Genomic DNA, 17,576 nt, shown 5'->3' with positions numbered 1-17,576 from the left:
TAGTTTACCAAACTTGTTTTATCTTACTCATCTTTAGATTTATAAGCTAAACAAAACTGGTAAACCTTTGCACTTTGAGCAGGGTGGGGGTGATCCTGCAACAATGGTGGCTGAATAAATATACACAGTTTATACAGAAAAGGTGCAAGAGGAGGAAATGGATATTGGAAGGTCGGTTACTAATTAACCCAGGCTATCGGGGAAAGGGAGACAGAAAGTGAACTAAACTACAGCTTCAATTTAGCTATTTCCTGAGCTAAAGCTCTTTAGAAACACATCTGAGCTGTAGGTTTTTTTCTGTGATAAGTATACAGTACTCATGTTCTATGTATTACATGGGTGTGCAAGATTGTAACAGACCTGCAGAGTTCCTCCTCTTGAACATGGAAAGTGAAGGTTACACAGTGGGGTCATTGCAGTCAAGTTTCCAGGTGTTGAAGTCACATCTTGAAAGGAGAATGTTTTCCTTCACCTTCCAGAATTAGCACACATATTCCAGAGAGAACTGCTCTGGCTGTTACTCTGCAGCGACAAAGTCACAACCTGTCGTTGCAGTCATTCTGTGGTGAGTAATTCTGTGGTACCTACAAGCATTATGACTGATTACTGTGAATAACTAACAAAAGCAAATGAGTCCCTGGGAAACAGACAGATGATTGCAAATACCCTACAACTGCCTGAAATGACATACTGGAGAACATGATGGAGTTTGGGGCTTTTTACTTCTGTAAATAGAAATACTAAGCTTTTCTTTTTTTTTTTTTTAAACTTAGAAAGCAAAGAAGGTGGGAAATTCTTAGATAGATGGGAAATTTCCTCAGAAGAAAAGATAAATTGAAAGACTCCTGGGGAAAGGAATGTGGCTGAGTGAACACATTTTAGTACATGGAGAATTTGTTTGTCCTGTGCTAAAAAAATAGGCTCATTTCCTTCTGCAGAACTGGGTAACAGCCGACAGGTGGCAGAGTTACAGGCTCACATGTGAAGCCGTGTTCAAATTATTTGCTTGGAAAGAAAAAGCATACATCCCTTGTAAAACAGACCCTTTTAAATATCAGTTTATAACAGTTCACAGAACAGTTTTCTTTAAGACACAACTGGAAAATATATTGTGTTGAATTGTAAAGCAGCACAGAAATTCAAAGTATCTGAACCTTCTTCCTCTGGATCCCATAATCCTGGGTCATTGTGCTATATGGCTTTTTACTGGTGTTGTTTACTGTTTTTTCACTGGTACATGCACTGGAAACATATAGATAAACTATATTTATGTTTTACCTCACTAAAAGGAGCACTGACCAGATGTCATTTGTTATCAGAGTATGGTGTCCTACTGTGCCAACTAAAAGGTTAATGTTGATATTATGATGAAACATTGCTTTCTTTACTTCACAGAAGTGAGAACTAAAGTAGAATAGAGTGAAAAAGCAACAGTCATTTCTCATGGCCTGCTTCTTCAGACTATTTGAAATATACTGAAAGTTCTATGTTGCTGTTGTAATTGAGGTGACAGCTGTACCTGCAAAATTCAGCTGCCTCTTACTAGGAAGGTAACTGATCAATGGTGAATATTCCAAAAGGCATACAAAAGCTAAGGGATGCTAATGGTGACACAGGAAAGGAAATGCACAGATCAAATGTGTTTCATGACTCTCCTGCTCAGTCAGGGGGAAAAAAATAATTCCATTAACATTTCAAATTGAAATGGATTTCTCTTTTTTTTTTTTTTTTCCTTTACATATAGTCTCTGCTTTCTTATGAAATTATTTAAATTTAGCATAAAACAAACAAAAGATGTTTTGTCTTAGTGCTGGCCAGAATTTCCTCTTCTTTATTTTTTAGGCTACAAATGCCAATAAAATCACTTTTCTAAGGTCTTAAATTTACAGAATAGTGTCTCAGACTAATTCTTCATGGTGCAACATCTCCTAGGCAGAAGCACAGCTTTTAATTACATGCTTTAATTTCTTGGCAGGTCCCAGATTGAAAGCCTGCTGTTAACTCCTGCAGTTAACTGTACAATAAAGCACCTTCTCACTCCAAGAGCCTGAAGAAGTGCTCTTAGCAACAGCTCTATAAGGGAGTGCCTGCATTTTTCTTGGCAGACAGAGGTGTGTCAAAGGATGACTCAATCACCTTGAGTTCCATGTTATTTCTGAAATAATGATATATATTTCCATACAGAGCTGTTAACAGCATGAGCCTCTGCTCCAGCCTGCTATTGCAGAGACACAGAGAGCGATGGACTGTCTGGGTCTGGACAGGAGAACCAGTGGCACAATGAAATCCATGGAGCAGATGCAAGGCTGAGATTACAGAGAGGAGATAATGAGACTAGAGACCATGGATTTCCTTCACAACAATTTAAATCTACACTGTGCCCTGCCACAGCTGCCACTGCCTTTCTTCACTGAGCACTATATCCCTAGGGAAGCATACCCACTCAATAAGGGCTCAAGGAACCAGGTACTCTGTCCCTGTCACTGCAAGTTTGTTTATGATCCAGGGTGACCATATTTCTTTCTTGAAAAAAAACAAAGAAACCAAAACAAACACTTCTCCTTCTGACCTGCTACACATCCTTCTGCCAGGTTAATCATTATACACAGAGCTGATAAATCGAGTCACATTGAAACTCATGATTACCCCATATAGGACGCTAATAATTTATACTTTGAACAGAATATATCTGCAGCAGTGAGTGATAGATGTTTATTTGATTGCTTAAAGGCCTCTGTTTTTCTACTGACCTGTTTTTCCCTCATTTTTAAGTTCTCCACTCTGCTTTTCTGTCCTTTTCTGTCCTTTGCATCATTTGTGGGATTAAGTGAAGTATATTTCCCTAGGCAATGTTCAAGTCATTTTTTCATGAACAGTTTTCATTGTACTCTAGGATGAAATAAAACAGAAAAAAAATTTGAAAAATATTCTTAATATTGACTTTTAAAACAAAATGTAGATATTTTCAAGTAAAAATAATACTTGTGTGAGGTGCCAGACTAGAAACACAGAAAGATTTGAATACACCACATCCATTTAATAAGATACTGACTGTCACACTGTCAGCCAAACTGTCCTGCTGAAGAGCCTCACTTTAATTTAGAGTAACAAATTCTTGAAATAAACATATGAGGTGCTCAATTCCCTGGTCTTCCAGAAAGCTACTAATTAGCATCAAATGCTTTTGTGCTTAATTCACTATGATTCTGATGGAGACAAAATAGGTGACTAGTCATTCACTATGACCCCTGAGTAGGAAGCAGATGGTTCAAGTCCAAAGTGTGTGACATTCCAGCTGAACAACAAACAAAAGAGGGAGGCCAAGAGGAATCTTACATACAGGATTGAGCTCCTAAAATGGATTTGTAATGATTCTAAATGTTTGGATGATTTTTTTTCCTTTTTTTTTTTTTTTTTAACTGCTTCTCAAATAATATAATTCTACCGCAACAGATAGATCATAAAAGGAAAATTTCAGGTTAATGGTAGTTGGCAAGATAAGCATATAATCTGCATTTAAAATCTGATGTACATTCATTGATATAAAAGGTATGAAAAGCACTACCTCCAAAGCTAACTGAACCAATACTAAATATGAGATAGAATTACAAGCAGGCCAATAGTGCTTCAAAATGCTACTGACAAAGGAATTGCTGCAACATTTTAAGGTAAATCAGTCAAGTGACATAAATTTAATATTTGGAATATTGTTCATCCTCAGGCTGGGTATGTAATTCTAGTAGATTATAATTATGAGTTACATAAGATTCAGTGGAAGGTTAAAAGGAGATATCTAAAATATTATTCACCATTCACAAGTAAGACTTTTAAAACACCAGGATAATTAGTTCCATTAAGGTTACATCTCCATTGATAGGGCTCTTGCTCTTGCTAACAGAAGTCCATCAGCTGATCTGTCTGTTGTGTCACATGCAAATGCGTTAATTAAGCTTAGTCATAACTTCCTTTGTTTCTGAGCCTAAAAATTATGCATGCCTACGTTTGCCTTTCAACTTTAAGATAAAATTTCCAGAGCTACAGGAGATAGGCTGTGGAGGAAGGCACTGAAGTCAGTGAGCCCAGTTCCCAGGCTTGAGGCTTCTATGCACTAGGAGAAAATTACATGTTCTGCACAATACTTTTTTTCAGGCATCTCCACTACTTTCAGAGTCAAAGTTCATTATTTGGCTGTTATTGCACCCGTGAATCATTAAAGACCACACCCTGATATAAGATTCTGCATCAGCAACATATATGGAAGGCTTGATGCTGGTGAGAAATCTAGTCAAAACCAATGTATGGGTAGTTTTGGCTTGAGAAGAACGTGTGCAACTAACTCATGTGAGGACAATGTTGAGGAGAATTATATATTGTGAAATCTGATTTCAGATAGCTAAGTCAAACCAAGTCAAAAACTCACAGCTGTTGAGGATCCTTGGTTCTTGGAGTCTATCAGAGAGATTTCTTAAGAATCAGCACTACCACTTTGCACTCTATACCACAAGTCTTAGAAGTTCTGTTTTCCTTACTAGTTCCACTGCTATTTTCATGTAATACAAGCAAAGTACCTCAAATAACAACCAGTTAACACAAATAAGCTTGATTTTAATTTCTTATAGAAGCACAGAGTAAATCTTGAATTAACTGATATTCTGGGACAGTGCTATTTCAAGAGGTCCAACAGGGACAGTATTTTGAAATACAGACCCACATGGTGTGAAAACCACATGGCTTTTTCCTCTTCCTACATGCAGGCAGCTCTGACTCTCACAGAATTAAGCACACACATTGAGAGCAGAACAGCAGACGTGATGACACAACGAGATGCAATACAGATATCATTTGCTAAGCAGACTCCTGAAGTCTGGAAGGCAAGCTTCCCTGCCATCACTTGCTTCATTCCCTGCTTCATCCTTTCCAGACCTGGGAAACTCAAGAACTAATTATACAGCCAAAGACACCCTCAGCAGTGAGATATCTTTGGAGTATTTTTTTGGTCCACTAGAAGTTAACTGTCCTACCAAGAAAAAATGCACTTTCCTCTAGCCCCATTCCCACACACACTCCCTACAGCTATTTCCACCCACGCTACAGCTCTTTTTAACTGTGTTTAAAAAGCTGAGAGCGAGAGAAATGTGCTGCTGCTGGTGGTGCTCCTCCTCCTCAGGTGGGCGGGTTGGTAGCTGGTCAGTTTTCTGCAGCATTTCTCATTGCTAGATGCGTGGGAGGCTGAGAGCAGAAAGGGAAGGAAGCGGTCCTCTTAGGAAGGGAGGCGTATCAAAGCGAGTGGGAAGCAAATAGCCCCTTCCTACCTGCACATGTGCAATTATATGCAATTGAAAAACGAACACAATAGATCTGCAAGCAGAGCTTTCCAAGCTGTAGTCCTAAAAGGTATCAAACAGCTTGGGTCTCAAAGCCAAAGTCGGGGGTGACCAGATCTTTGGGAAGATAGCATTTTTCACCCACGGAGAACAGGCTCGTGGGGAGGAAAAGGAGGAGGAAAGAGGGCGTTCCTTACAGTTATGGCTTTGTACGTAGGTGGAGGGTGGTTCGGGGAGAGGAGTGACAGATTGCTTGTGGCAGCAGGGAAGAAAGATGTAGGAGGGTGTTTGCCCAGGGTCCCGTCTCACCCAGAGGGTTCTGGCAGGGTGGCTGCAGCACGAGTGCTATGTCTAAGCCGGGGTGGTGGGAGGAGAATAACTCACTGCTGGATGGACCTCGCTTGGATCCTCTCTGGTTTTCTCATCAACACGGCAGCATCTGCAGCAGCACCCAGCCACTCCCACACTTTCCCCGGTGCTCTCTGAGGCCAAAAGAAAATGAAAATTACTTCGCTCACATAGTTCCATTATGGATTTGCTTACAGCCTTTTCCAAATACTTTCTAGTTCCCCACTGATAAGATGCAAATTAACCGGTGAAGGGAAAAAAAAAAAAAGGGAAAAATAAAAGTTGATTTTTTTTTCCCCTCCCTCACATACTTTCTTCTTACAGGAGAAATTCACCACTGCATGCTGTATGCCCTCATCCCAAATGTATGATTTCAGATGTTGTATGGATGCATTATCTGAAAGGTCTCTGAGCAAAAGCCCTGGGAAGGCAGGCTGTTCACATGAGATTACTCAGGTTACAGACAAACGCAAAAATTTGTTTCTCCTTATTACATAGGTGTTTCAGTCCTTTGGGTTGGCCTGCTGTTAGAGAGGGAAGAAACAGATTTGTTTTCTGTTTATTTTAAGTCTAGTTCTGCTCTCAGTGATGTCCCTGGAAGATTCTATTGCAGACCTGAGTATACATTGGATTGGAAGTGGCCACTTGGCTACTTTACTATTAGGTACCCAAGCTGGCACGAGGAAGTTCCAGCCTTGTATGTCACCTGTTTTAGAGGGCTGTCAGCTGAGTCTGGACTGAGAAATAACAATGTAAGGATTGTTTGTCAGCACTGTAATAACCAGTTAGCAGTCATGAACTGGAAATTTTCCCATTCTGTTCCTCAAACCTTCACAGTCTCATTTTCCCTTAACCTTGACATGCTGTAAGTGCACTTACTACCCACACATGATGTGTGCCAGCTGTTAGACCAGCAGAGGAAAAAAACTGAATTTACAGCAAACCTGGAAACAGCAGCATGGGACATGATGAAGTACTTGTACCATTTATTATCTGGTCTTGGTCAACTACTTTGGGAGCTCTGAGAGGCAAATGTAAGGCACAAATTAATGGTTAACTAGGGGTGTACAGGTGGCACACAGAATACAGCTGAGCTGCTCTTGGAATCCTTCTTGAGAGCAAGAGTTCCCACATTGTAAAGTTATATGTTTTTCTGGAAAAGAAAAAAAAAAACCAAAGCAAAAAACCCAAACCAGAAACAAAACCTGAAAACATCTGCTCAACTCTGAAGACCTCCTACAGTCTGCAACTTGTTTTCTCTTTTCAAACCTGCTGAACTTGCTGCCAGGAAATTTCTCCAGGGGGAGGAATTACCACCTGTTTATCCTTCTGACTATTGCACTTACACACTCTCAGTTCCCGGCTTGGTCCAGTATTGTGCAGCCCTCTTTGCCAAGAGTAAAATAATCCATAAACTCACAAGTTAAAGGTCATCTCATTCTGCTTATTCTCAGGCAACTCCATTATTTTAGCTCTTTTTCCAGTACTTACTTAGAGAACTCTTTTATTTACTTTTTAGAAAGTGTTTTCACTTTGATATTCCACCCTGAAAAAAAATGGGGTGTGCAGGAGGACTATGGAAAAACAGGATGATATCTGAGTTGATTTTTGGACAGGACTGCTGTCAGCTAATTGGCTGAAAAAAATAGCAATTTTCTAACATCTATGAATCCCCCACTCCTAAAAAACTATAGGTAAATTCAGGCCATCACCATCAGGTTTTAAAATGAAGACTCAAGGAAGATGGCTCTTCTGTTATCACTACTTCTTCTTAAAAATGACTTAAAAAAAAAAAGAAGAAAAAGAATTTAAAGAAAAAATTAAACACAAATTCAACGTCAGCACTGTGGAGAGTAATCAGTAGTTGTCTCAAAGCAAGGCTTGCTATTACTTCATTGTTTACAAAGGAGTAGGCCCACTTGTGTCCTAAATCAGACATACAGCTGGAAGAACACAAAGGGTTTATACCATTATTTACAAGGAGATCAGGAGGAGAACAGGTCAAAATCAGCATAAATAAAAGATGAATCAGATCACCAGCTTCTATTTTGGACCCCTAGAAACACACATTCTGTGTAATCATGTCCTGATCACAGCCTTGCCTATGTGCAGGTGGAATTTGCTAGATTTCCAGGGGTTTCAGTCTCCACCTGCTCTTTTCCAAGGTTAGCTTCCACACACCCATTTCTTCATTTTCACAACAACACTAATGAAGACATTATCCCAAGGAAAAGTTCTTTTCACTTTGTCTGTGAAATGTAGAGACTTTCGGTCACAGGAAATAAGAAACAAAAATATTAGCTGCATATCAAACTCACTAATTAGTAATGCCTGGATAACAGCTGCAGAGTTATAATTTTTGAAATACGTATCTAAGTCAGGGTTCAGGTGTGCCAACCGTGATAATTTGGTGTCATTTAGCCTGGTTTAGATTTAATTGCATGGCACTTGGTACAAAACAGCATACAGGGCTGTCAGTACACAAGATGACACCAATAAGCTGCATCATTGATTACCATGTAACCTTTAGGTGAAAGTTTGAATTGTTGGAATCACCTAATGAATTATTCCAATTAATTAGCTTGCAGTAAACAGTCTCTCAGTGCCTGCAAAAGCACGCCATGTCCTGTTCTCAGTTATATTTTGTTCACATTGTACAAGACTGAAAACTGAGACTGCATTAATACAGAAATGTTCTGTTTGTGGGGTGCTTTTGGTTTTTTTGTGTCTATTTAGTTTCATTAAAATTTTTACAACCAGATTTAATATATTCTGAGAGTCATTGCAACGGAAATGCCAACACAGATGACGCTGATATAAGCAGGGGCTGAGTAATTTTAGAAATAAAGAGCAAGGTTGCCCTCTGGAGACTTCTCTAAAGTCCTTCTGAGAGCTAGGACTTTTTTTCTTCTTTCAGCAAAATAAATGTGCTAAAATGTTTTAAGATTTTTTTTTTCTTTTAAGTACAAATGTGAATCAAAGCAGCTGATGCTAATAACTTGTTACACCAAGATATGATGAAGTTACATTTCAACCTAATGCACTATATTATCATTTATTCCATGGTTCATCATGTCTCTTCAGTATCAGTCTCATATGTGTCAGCCCAAATAAGCATTCATTGAATGGTCTTAGTTACTGAAATCAAAGTGAATTTTGTATTATTGACGCCTAGCGTAATGAATTCTCAAGTGCCTTAATATTTTATTCTTTTTTTAAAAAAAAAAAAAGGCAATTTTCACAGTTGCAATTTCTGAGTCTATTTATGCTGAACACACCGGCTGTATTTGAGCCCACAGTTGTCTGCAGCTACTGCTGGGGCAGTAACCGTGCTAGTTGTTAATCCGTGTATTTACCTTCACGGATAAGCGGTTCTGGGTGGGATGTTACACCTTACACCGGAGCGGCTCCTCAATCCCACCTCACTCGCTGTCCGTGTGTCAGCAGCCGTGAGGGCAGCACGCCTGTTTGGTGTTTCAGGTGCGTAGGATGAAGAGAAGCCGGGAGGCCAGAAATTAAGAAACCAGTCTTACTGCTGAAAATAATAAACCGCCTAACATGCAGCTCCAGCCTACTAAGCTCTGAAATGCGAAGCAATGCGAGCTTTCCCCACCTTGATCAGCAAGCACCACGGGTGATGTTATTATTACACGGGGCACTACTTGCTTCACCGGCAAAGAAGCTGCATAACCAGATGCCCTCACAGCACCCGGCCTTATCCCGGACGGGGAGCAGCACCCCTTCCCTGCCCAGGTGAGGAATCCGGCGTGGTCACTGTAAAAGGGCTGTTCGCGGAGGCGAGCGGCCGGCCCCGGTGCCGGTGGCGCCGCTGGCCCCTCAGAGCGCCGCGCATGCGCCGCGGGCTGTGCCGCGCCGGGGCCGCGGAGCGCTGAGGGAGCGGTGCCGCCATGGCGGCCCGGGCGCTGCAGGCGCTGCCCAGGTAACGGGGGCCGCCCTGAGGGGCTGAAGCGGCGGCGGGGAGCGAAGGGAGCGGCGGCCCGAGCCGCCCGGGGATCGCAGCCCCGCAGCTGCTGCGAGTTATAGTTTGGGCCTAGATCAGCCTGGCTTTCACTAACTTTCACCTTCAAAAGCGAGCATGTGATTAAAAAACAGCGTAGCATGCCGCGGTATTGACGCGTAACATGTAGTTGACTGGGTTTGTAAGTAGCAGAAAGGTGAAGTTTCTCATTCCAGCTGTGATGTGTGGCCAGCACAGCCTTCCTCATGGCCATTAATAAATAACAGCCTCATTGCTCAAAACGAGTGGCGTGTTCACAAAATCTGACAGCGTGCGTCTCCTGTCACCCACAGAAGCACAGAAGCACTGTGCGAGCTCTTACACAAACCCTGTGTAAATGTTTGTAAAATCGTGTGTACGCACCAGGGCAGGTTTGTGTCACGGAAGTTTTTGGAAAGAGACGAAGGTTTTTGACGAGACTGTTTTTATTTATTTATATATTTTTGAAAAGTCGGTATTAAAATGCGCCTGCAAAAAAGCTGAGAATCGTTTTAAAAAGACACACGGAGTGTCAGTCATATCCCCCAACCCCCCTGTCGTGGTATTTTCACATTCTCCTGGCTTGAAAACGTTGATATCTGCTATCTATTTACTAGTAAGCAAAGAATTTCCAACCGCTGCAATAACAAAATAGTGCCCTAGTTTAATTGATTCTAATCAGGAGAATGTAAAATAGTTGTGTTCCCAAATTTTTCTGCCACTGCTTTGCTTAACCCAGCAGTCAGATATTCTGGGCACCTTGTGGCTGGTTTATGGTTTTAGCTGTCTTTTTAATGTTTCTTTTTCAGGCTGAGGGCACTCAACAGACTGCAAGTAATATTACAACATTTGGTAAGGACAGAATCACGTTTGACTGAGCTGGAAGCTTTCAGTTCTCTTTAACTCCCCTGAGGCACACAGCACATGCAGCAGCTAATGTGTCTGCACACAGTGGTTCTGAACACTGTTGTTTATTGCTCAGGCATAGTACTGCCCACATCTGTGAGCACTTTGTTACAGGTGTCTATTGTACTGTAAATTAAAGCTTGATTATTTTGGCTTTACTTTATAGATAGTTTCTGTGTTACCTTCCATAAATTCCTTAATAGCATCCCACTGTGTGTTTGAAAATAGTTCAGGGGATTTGTTTTCTACTGTTAAAAGTCATTTAAAGCAGGGTGTACGTTTGGGGTTGCAGTGTCAAACTACCAGTAAGGATATATTGAACTGTCATTGTTCTAATTGCAAGTATTTTCAGAATGTCAGTTTTAAGGAGCCACAGGTTTGTGTTTCGTTGGGAGGGTGGGGAATTCTTTGGGTTTTTTGTTGTTTGGGGGGTTTTTTTGTGTGTGTGTGTTTCCATTGAAAATTCATGTGAAGTGAATTCAAAATGTTATTGTAAAACAATGTGTGATCCAAAAACTTGTCTGAGGCTCATTACTCTGGAGGACTCAAAGTAGTTTCCAAAGAACTGTTTAGGAAATGCAAATAGAAGTACAGTGGGAAAAACTTAGCATACAATTCTAGAATGCACGCCTTGTGATCCTGTATAGTGTGTTTGAGAATGAATTTCCATAAACGCTTTTGTAAACATGTTTGTAAGTTACCTAACTGATGACATTTGCTTTGTTTATTTGTTTTTGCATGCACAGAAAATGTCTAAGCAAACAGATTCAACAGCAGAAGTGTTGTTGGAAAAGAAAGGAGGTGCAGGAATAATTACTTTGAATAGACCCAAGGCTCTCAATGCACTAAATCTGTCTATGATCCAACAAATTTATCCTCAAATAAAGGTTAGTAGCTCCACTTCTACCCATCCACTATACATATGCTATTTGAAACCAATTTTAAATTGCAGTTAAGACACTTCCTACTGTACTGATTTAAAGGATGAAAGTTTGTGTGAGTACAATGAGCTCAGATTTATGGCATGGGAAAAATCAGGCAGTTTCAAGCAAGTTAGGAAGAGGAGACACATCAAAGAAAGGAGCTATCAGACAGAGTTAAATTTAGCATCTCTGTAGATAAATGGACATCCATGTTAATACCAGGACTGAATTAAGAGCAGGCAGTGCTCAGCATTTATGTGTTTCTTTTGGCAGCACCCACCTAGTCAGTTGGCACAGATTTCAACCTATACAGTGGTGTTGTCTCTTGATGGAGTGCATGTTTTGTGAGGAGGCTGCATGGCTGAAAAATAAAAGATACTAGCCACTAGGAAGCAGGAGGCTGTCAGTGTCATTCCTTAAATGAGAACTCATGGATTTACAGGCCCTGTTTCTACAACCTAGTGAGATTTGAAGCATGAAAATAGTCTCTTAATTTCATGGTACCATTTACCATATGCACAGAGTCAGATTCATTAGATACCAGTATTTGTTGGATAATTTTCTGATGCCTTTTTGGTATTTATTAGACATTTTTGAAGCACAGCCTGAAATGGTTTCATAGTTTTTGATTTCTGTCATGCCCTGTTCTGTGAGATGCTACCATTCCTCAGAGGCTGAGAGCTGTGCACAAGAGTTTTCCTGAAATATGAAAGGCAGCTCTGCTAATCTCTGCTCTCACGGCTGAATAGGATGCAGAAGTGGCAGAAGGATATTTAGATCTGAAACTTCAGTTTAAGACAGTCTATTATAAAGTATGGCTTGATTTGCTTTTTGAAAAAGTAAAGTAAGAATTACAGACACTATACAGATTAGGTATTATTTACACAGATTTTAGTCTTATGTGGAAATATTTACTTCTTTTTAGACATGGGAGAAAGATCCTGAAACTTTTCTAATAATTATAAAGGGAACTGGAGGAAAAGCTTTTTGTGCTGGGGGTGATATCCGAGGTAAGGACTACACTCACTTAAACATTTCATGTCTTTCCCAGTCACTGTTTTGTGTTGATTTCCTTTGTTTACTGTGACTCAGGTAAACAAAATCTTGCTACACAAGAGCAAGAGGTCAGTTGTGATGACTCTTATGATACCTTGATGTGCAGATGCTATTTAAGGTATTTGTCTGGAGAGAACTGTCAGGACAGTGTATAAAAGAATAAAAGTTACATTTTTTATGAATAACTGATAATAGCAGCCAGTCATTCCAGGGAGGAGAGGGTTCTTGTCTCTACATTTGTCTTCTCAGATTTTCATTACTGGCAGCTTCTTTTCAAGAGGTTTGAAGGGCCAGAACAGGTAGCTCAGATAGTATGGATAATTTGTGTCTAATGTTTCAGATGGCTAGATACAGATCTGACAAGGGTGATCAAAGTATCTGTGATTATGTTTTTAGCTGTGAACTGCAAGAAATCTCTGAAGTTTCAAAATTAGCAGTTGTTGTAAACTGTAGGTAAACAAGCAGCACAGGTTATTGTTATAACAATATATTGTTATGTCATGCTCTAGTTGGCTTCTCATTTTTTGTATTTAGAGTCTTTGTTATAGTCAGTTTTAAGTGACCACTCTAAATGTTAGTATGAAAAATATCACAAATGAGTGCTAGACATTAGGAGGGGTTTGAAGATGGACCACACTCTCAAAAGTATGTGACAAAATCTCCAGCAAAATACAATTAAATCAAATTTGAGACTTACATTCTTATATTTGAGATAAATATTTAAATCTGAGCAAATTTTCTCAAATATAATAAAGCAGGATTAAATTGGTCTGTGTTTGCTGTAGGAAAAGATCCAACTTATAAGACATTACTTTCTTTTACTTGTATTTTCTATTAAATTTACAGTTATCTTTTGAATTTTTATTTCTTCTAAGCCCTCACAGAAGCAGGAAAAGTTGGAGATAAACTGACACAAGATTTCTTCAGAGGAGAATATAGGCTGAACAATGCTGTTGGTATGTTAATAGCAATTTCTGAAACAGTACAGTTATCATAACACATACTTCAAATGTAAATTTCTCTCTTTGATGATCTATTAAAGACTGTGATAACATCAGAGAAGTAGTAATTTTTTTTTACAAAGTTCAATACCAGTAATGTAACATATCACATTTCTATACCTTACATACAGAATGTATTTCTTTTGTTTAAGTTATTGTGACAGCTGCTTTATCCTATCCCATTGTTCTGGTTAGTTCTATTTCCTCTGTGGAAGAATTAGCTGTAGACACTGCAGTTCAGCCCTAAGTATCATTGATCTGCTTCAAAGAAGACCTGAGGTAAATATAGATGTGTGGAAAATCATTAATATTCACTCAGAAAGCAGGAGATCAAATTATATTAAGGCTTTCCATTTAAATAGACTGCATGAATGTCTAGGGCTGCGTAACTCAGGACTGAGCTGCCTCAGTTTATTGCAGAGATACTGGGTCAAGTTTGCTGGAGTAAAGCATATTAAAAAAGGATATTAATTCTTTAAGGTAGAAGTCAAGAGTTGAAGGTTTTGGTAAGAAACTACTCCAAACATATTTTAATTGAATACAGTTTGAGTTTTAAAATATGCCATCCAGTGTTAGTCACTACAGGAGGAAAGGTGGTGTTGCTTGCATTGATAGAGAGCACAGCTATTGGAGTAATTCCTGAAAAGTTACTTTTGCTTTGTTTGACATAGTTTAAGGACTGATCATACTTGCCATGTACTTTTCTTCACCAATACAAAGCAAAAAAAAAATAGTTTCAGGTTTCAAATAGTTGGGGAAAAAATAGTATTACCTTGCCAGTTGAACTTGATGATGATTCTGTTGCAAGGATACATACTTTAAAGTCTATTTTTTATTTTTTTATTTTTATAAGTATTAGGTGTTCAGTGTCTCTAATGCATGTAATTACAAAACGTAGTTTTTTGATAGCTTTAGTATGATTATATTCCTTTAAGACTGAGATTTCTGTTAAAAATATTTATATCTTACATTTTGCAGCTTAAAAGTACAGCGGGGAGCTGCTTTCACAGCATTGCTATGGGAAAGGCTTGCTGCTATAGAAATTGGGTTCAGGGGATAGCAACTACAGCCAATGCACTAGCTTGTATGTTCATGTAAGAACAAAGTTCAAAATACAATTCTCTTAACATTTTCTAATTACTAATTTGAAGGATTGAACTGTCTTTTAAAATATTTTTTTTAAAACAAGGTTCTATGTAGTTGTTACAGAAAAACTTGCAATGTGGTTGCAGGGGATTCCTGTATCACCAGTCTTTTTGGACTGTCTGACCTGAAAACACTGACAGGGCAGGTGTTTCATTCACAGTGAAGTTTTGAGTCATTCCATGAATGGTAATTGAAAGCATTGTGGCTTTAGTTTCGTGCCTTCTAAAGGCCCCAAGAGGTCAAGTTGGTAATTCAGGACATAGTCATTGAATTTGCCTGCACCACGTTCAGGGTTGTATGCAAGAGCTGGCATGACAGAACATGCCTGCATTGTAGAATTTATAGTCATGTTGTGACTGGAACCTGCCCATACTTCTGGCTTTGTAGCACTGAAAGGCTGTAACACACGCTGTCCTCTTAATCCAGATTGTGAGAGGGGTTGAAGGGGCATCTGCTGCATCCCACCATCAGACAAAGCTATGTATACTGGTTAATCTGTCAGGTACTCAAACAACAAACAGTCCAATATCTGATAGTGGTATAGTGTTCTTCTACAACACTCCCAATCCAGTAAATCAGAAACTGGTGTTTCTTTTAATTTCTTAAGAATTACATGAGGTACCTTCATTGTAAAATGATAATATGATTACTGCTTAAATTCTCATTTATTTTCTGCTGCTCTTGCTGAAGTAAGACACAGGGACACGTGTCATACGGCAGCTAGTCACAGGTTCACTCTTGAAAAAGATGGATGATAATTTTCCTTTACATTTTTTACAGGCACCTGCAAGAAACCATATGTGGCACTTATCGATGGCATCACAATGGGAGGGGTAAGTTGAGGACCTGAGTGTGATACCTGATAGAATGTTTTAAAATCATGTCATGTTGTGTCTGTGAGTAAAGAAGTGGACACAAGGCATTTCCTTGAAGAACAATCATCATAATCTGAACCTTTGTCTCTTGCTTGTCTCTGTCTTGCTTGTCTGGGTACACTGCTGCTCTTGTAGGGCCTCTGCTGTTCCTTGGTAGCTAACACAGGTGCTTTCTCCAGTAAAAGAGCAGTCACTTCACTTTTAGAAATAGCCCTCACAAAGGTTTTCAGAATACTGAGGGGGAGTTTATATATCATACAAAAGCTGAGAATAATTCTACATTCTAAGTATATTAAAAATAGAACTATATAAAAATACATTTAAAGAACAACTCTGAAAAATGGTGAAAATTCTAAGCTACAGCTTAACAGAAATTCATGTATTTTTCCAACAAATAATCTGGAAATGCATTTACTTTCTCACCTCTGTAGTACTTTTAAAAGATCATTTGTGTGATCCTGATTCCACACACATCTCACCCATGGCTGCACCTTATCACTAAAGCAACACAGAGAAGACTCCATTTACTGCTAGTTATACTCAGTGTTAATAAATTTTTCAGCAATTGTTGTCTGTAAACACCATAAGTAGAGTTAACAGGGCAATGCCATGCTTTATTTACATAGTAAAATTCTGTTTTAGTGAGTTCACATCTGTAGGGTTTATTTGCACCACATGAGAGTGGACTAAGTTAAACTCGTTCAAAGTAACTGAAGATTAACTTACGAAGCCTGTCTGCCATGTCACTGCTGAGATTTATATTGTTTTCTGGTATGTCCCTATGCTATGGGTATAGAGTGTATTTAAATAAAGCTTGTCAAAGATAGATGTGAGAAGTGGGACACTACATGATCCATGACCTGTAATGACTTGTTCCTTTTCATCTTCCCTTAAAAATTTATTTGTCTGCTTTGGTCTTCTCAGCTTGTGATCTAGACCTGCAGTAGCTCTCTTGCCCTTTGCTACCAAGCCCTGAAGATCTCAGCTAGAGAGCCATTTCCTCCAGCCTAGCATACATACATTGTTTCCAGCATAAAGGGGATTTGTTCTGTAGCTCTTCTTGCAGAAAAAGTACTTTATTTACCATAGGAGTCCTGAAGGTTCATAGATAAGAGATAGGGAGTCCATTTATTTTATGGACTTTTGAATAATAGGATGGAAAGCTATGAATGAGCAAGATTGCCCAGCAGCCAATATCTTTTTAAAGGTCTTGCAAAATGGCTTGTTATGACTGTGGCCTGAGCAGAAATAGAATTTTGTCCTTTGAAAGGAAAGTGTATTTTTGGACTGAAAAGAACATAATGGAGTCAGATGATCCTGCATTACTAAGATTCTTCATGAATTCTCTTTCCTCTAAAGAGCTTTTAAAAGGCAGCAATTAGCCTGAAACTTTATTTTGGGTAATCAGATTTGGATACCCAAATTTCAGTGTGACTATGACAGAGTTTAACTGCCATTAGGGTTTGAGTGGCAACTTAACTTGCTTATCATATACTAGAAGTAGCATTTATCTTTACTTGTGGGTACAAGATTAGATTTTGACTCAGGAGGTATGCAGACTGATTTCAGGGAGCTAAGTTAAAAATCACAGAAGTGTGTTAGAAACTCAGTTAATATGTGCTTGGATAGTAAAAGTTGCTACTGGTGCACAGATGCCTTAGATCTGTGATAGTACAACCTGGAATTCTATCCAAAAAATGAAGTGGTTCCACTTCATTATTGGCTAGGGGCTGGTAGGTGGCTTTGGGAGCTTCATTAGCCAACAGATGGGGCTGTGGAGCTTGTTCTCAGCAGCTTCTGTTCTCCTGTTGTTCATCAAATATTGATATTCAATATAAATGTATCTTTTCATCTTTTTGTAGTTATTTGGAGCAGTAAGTTCAGATTTGTAAGACAAATTTGTTAGAAGCAAAGGTGACTGCAGTTTACTGAAAAACAGTGAAATGAATTATAAGTACCACATTTACTGCTAAAGGATGTGCATTGTTGAAAGGAACACT

The 17,576-nt window shown here is 39.1% G+C and overlaps 2 protein-coding genes and 1 long non-coding RNA gene across 15 annotated transcripts in view; 1 reads left to right on the top strand and 2 right to left on the bottom strand.

Annotated features, from left to right (window-relative positions):
- Positions 1 to 9,539, bottom strand: part of MFSD6 (major facilitator superfamily domain containing 6) — a 47,232-nt gene extending 37,693 nt beyond the window's left edge. For 2 of the 11 annotated variants that reach the window (XM_086898432.1, XM_086898430.1), the window contains exons 1-4: positions 9,029 to 9,119; positions 5,709 to 5,806; positions 2,751 to 2,889; positions 361 to 522 (exon numbers count right to left, since the gene is read on the bottom strand). The gene's annotated coding sequence lies outside the window, so the exon portion shown is untranslated. Of the gene's footprint in view, positions 1 to 360; positions 523 to 2,750; positions 2,890 to 5,633; positions 5,807 to 9,028; positions 9,137 to 9,285 lie in introns of those variants that run through there. The other 9 variants (XM_086898441.1, XM_086898438.1, XM_086898431.1 and 6 more) reach the window with 9 other exon arrangements.
- HIBCH (3-hydroxyisobutyryl-CoA hydrolase) overlaps positions 9,097 to 17,576 on the top strand; it is a 39,356-nt gene continuing 30,876 nt past the window's right edge. For 2 of the 3 annotated variants that reach the window (XR_015289511.1, XM_023930716.2), the window contains exons 1-6: positions 9,512 to 9,612; positions 10,479 to 10,521; positions 11,322 to 11,462; positions 12,424 to 12,508; positions 13,430 to 13,510; positions 15,482 to 15,534. Coding sequence is in view for 2 of the 3 variants with exons in the window: in XM_023930716.2 (XP_023786484.1) it covers positions 9,581 to 9,612; positions 10,479 to 10,521; positions 11,322 to 11,462; positions 12,424 to 12,508; positions 13,430 to 13,510; positions 15,482 to 15,534 (435 nt within the window). In the remaining variant the exon portion in view is untranslated. Of the gene's footprint in view, positions 9,426 to 9,511; positions 9,613 to 10,478; positions 10,522 to 11,321; positions 11,463 to 12,423; positions 12,509 to 13,429; positions 13,511 to 15,481; positions 15,535 to 17,576 lie in introns of those variants that run through there. The other variant, XM_023930715.2, reaches the window with a different exon arrangement.
- The window catches only part of LOC147652180 (uncharacterized), a 32,229-nt gene continuing 27,887 nt past the window's right edge, over positions 13,235 to 17,576 (bottom strand). Inside the window, exon 5 of the long non-coding RNA XR_015289512.1 lies at positions 13,235 to 16,074. This is a non-coding gene — a long non-coding RNA (uncharacterized LOC147652180). The remainder of the gene's footprint in view (positions 16,075 to 17,576) is intronic.

Source organism: Cyanistes caeruleus, chromosome 7 (assembly GCF_971803275.1).
Source record: "Cyanistes caeruleus chromosome 7, bCyaCae1.hap1.1, whole genome shotgun sequence".
Classification (NCBI taxonomy): Eukaryota; Metazoa; Chordata; class Aves; order Passeriformes; family Paridae; genus Cyanistes; species Cyanistes caeruleus.
This window is presented reverse-complemented; position numbering and strand designations above follow the sequence as displayed.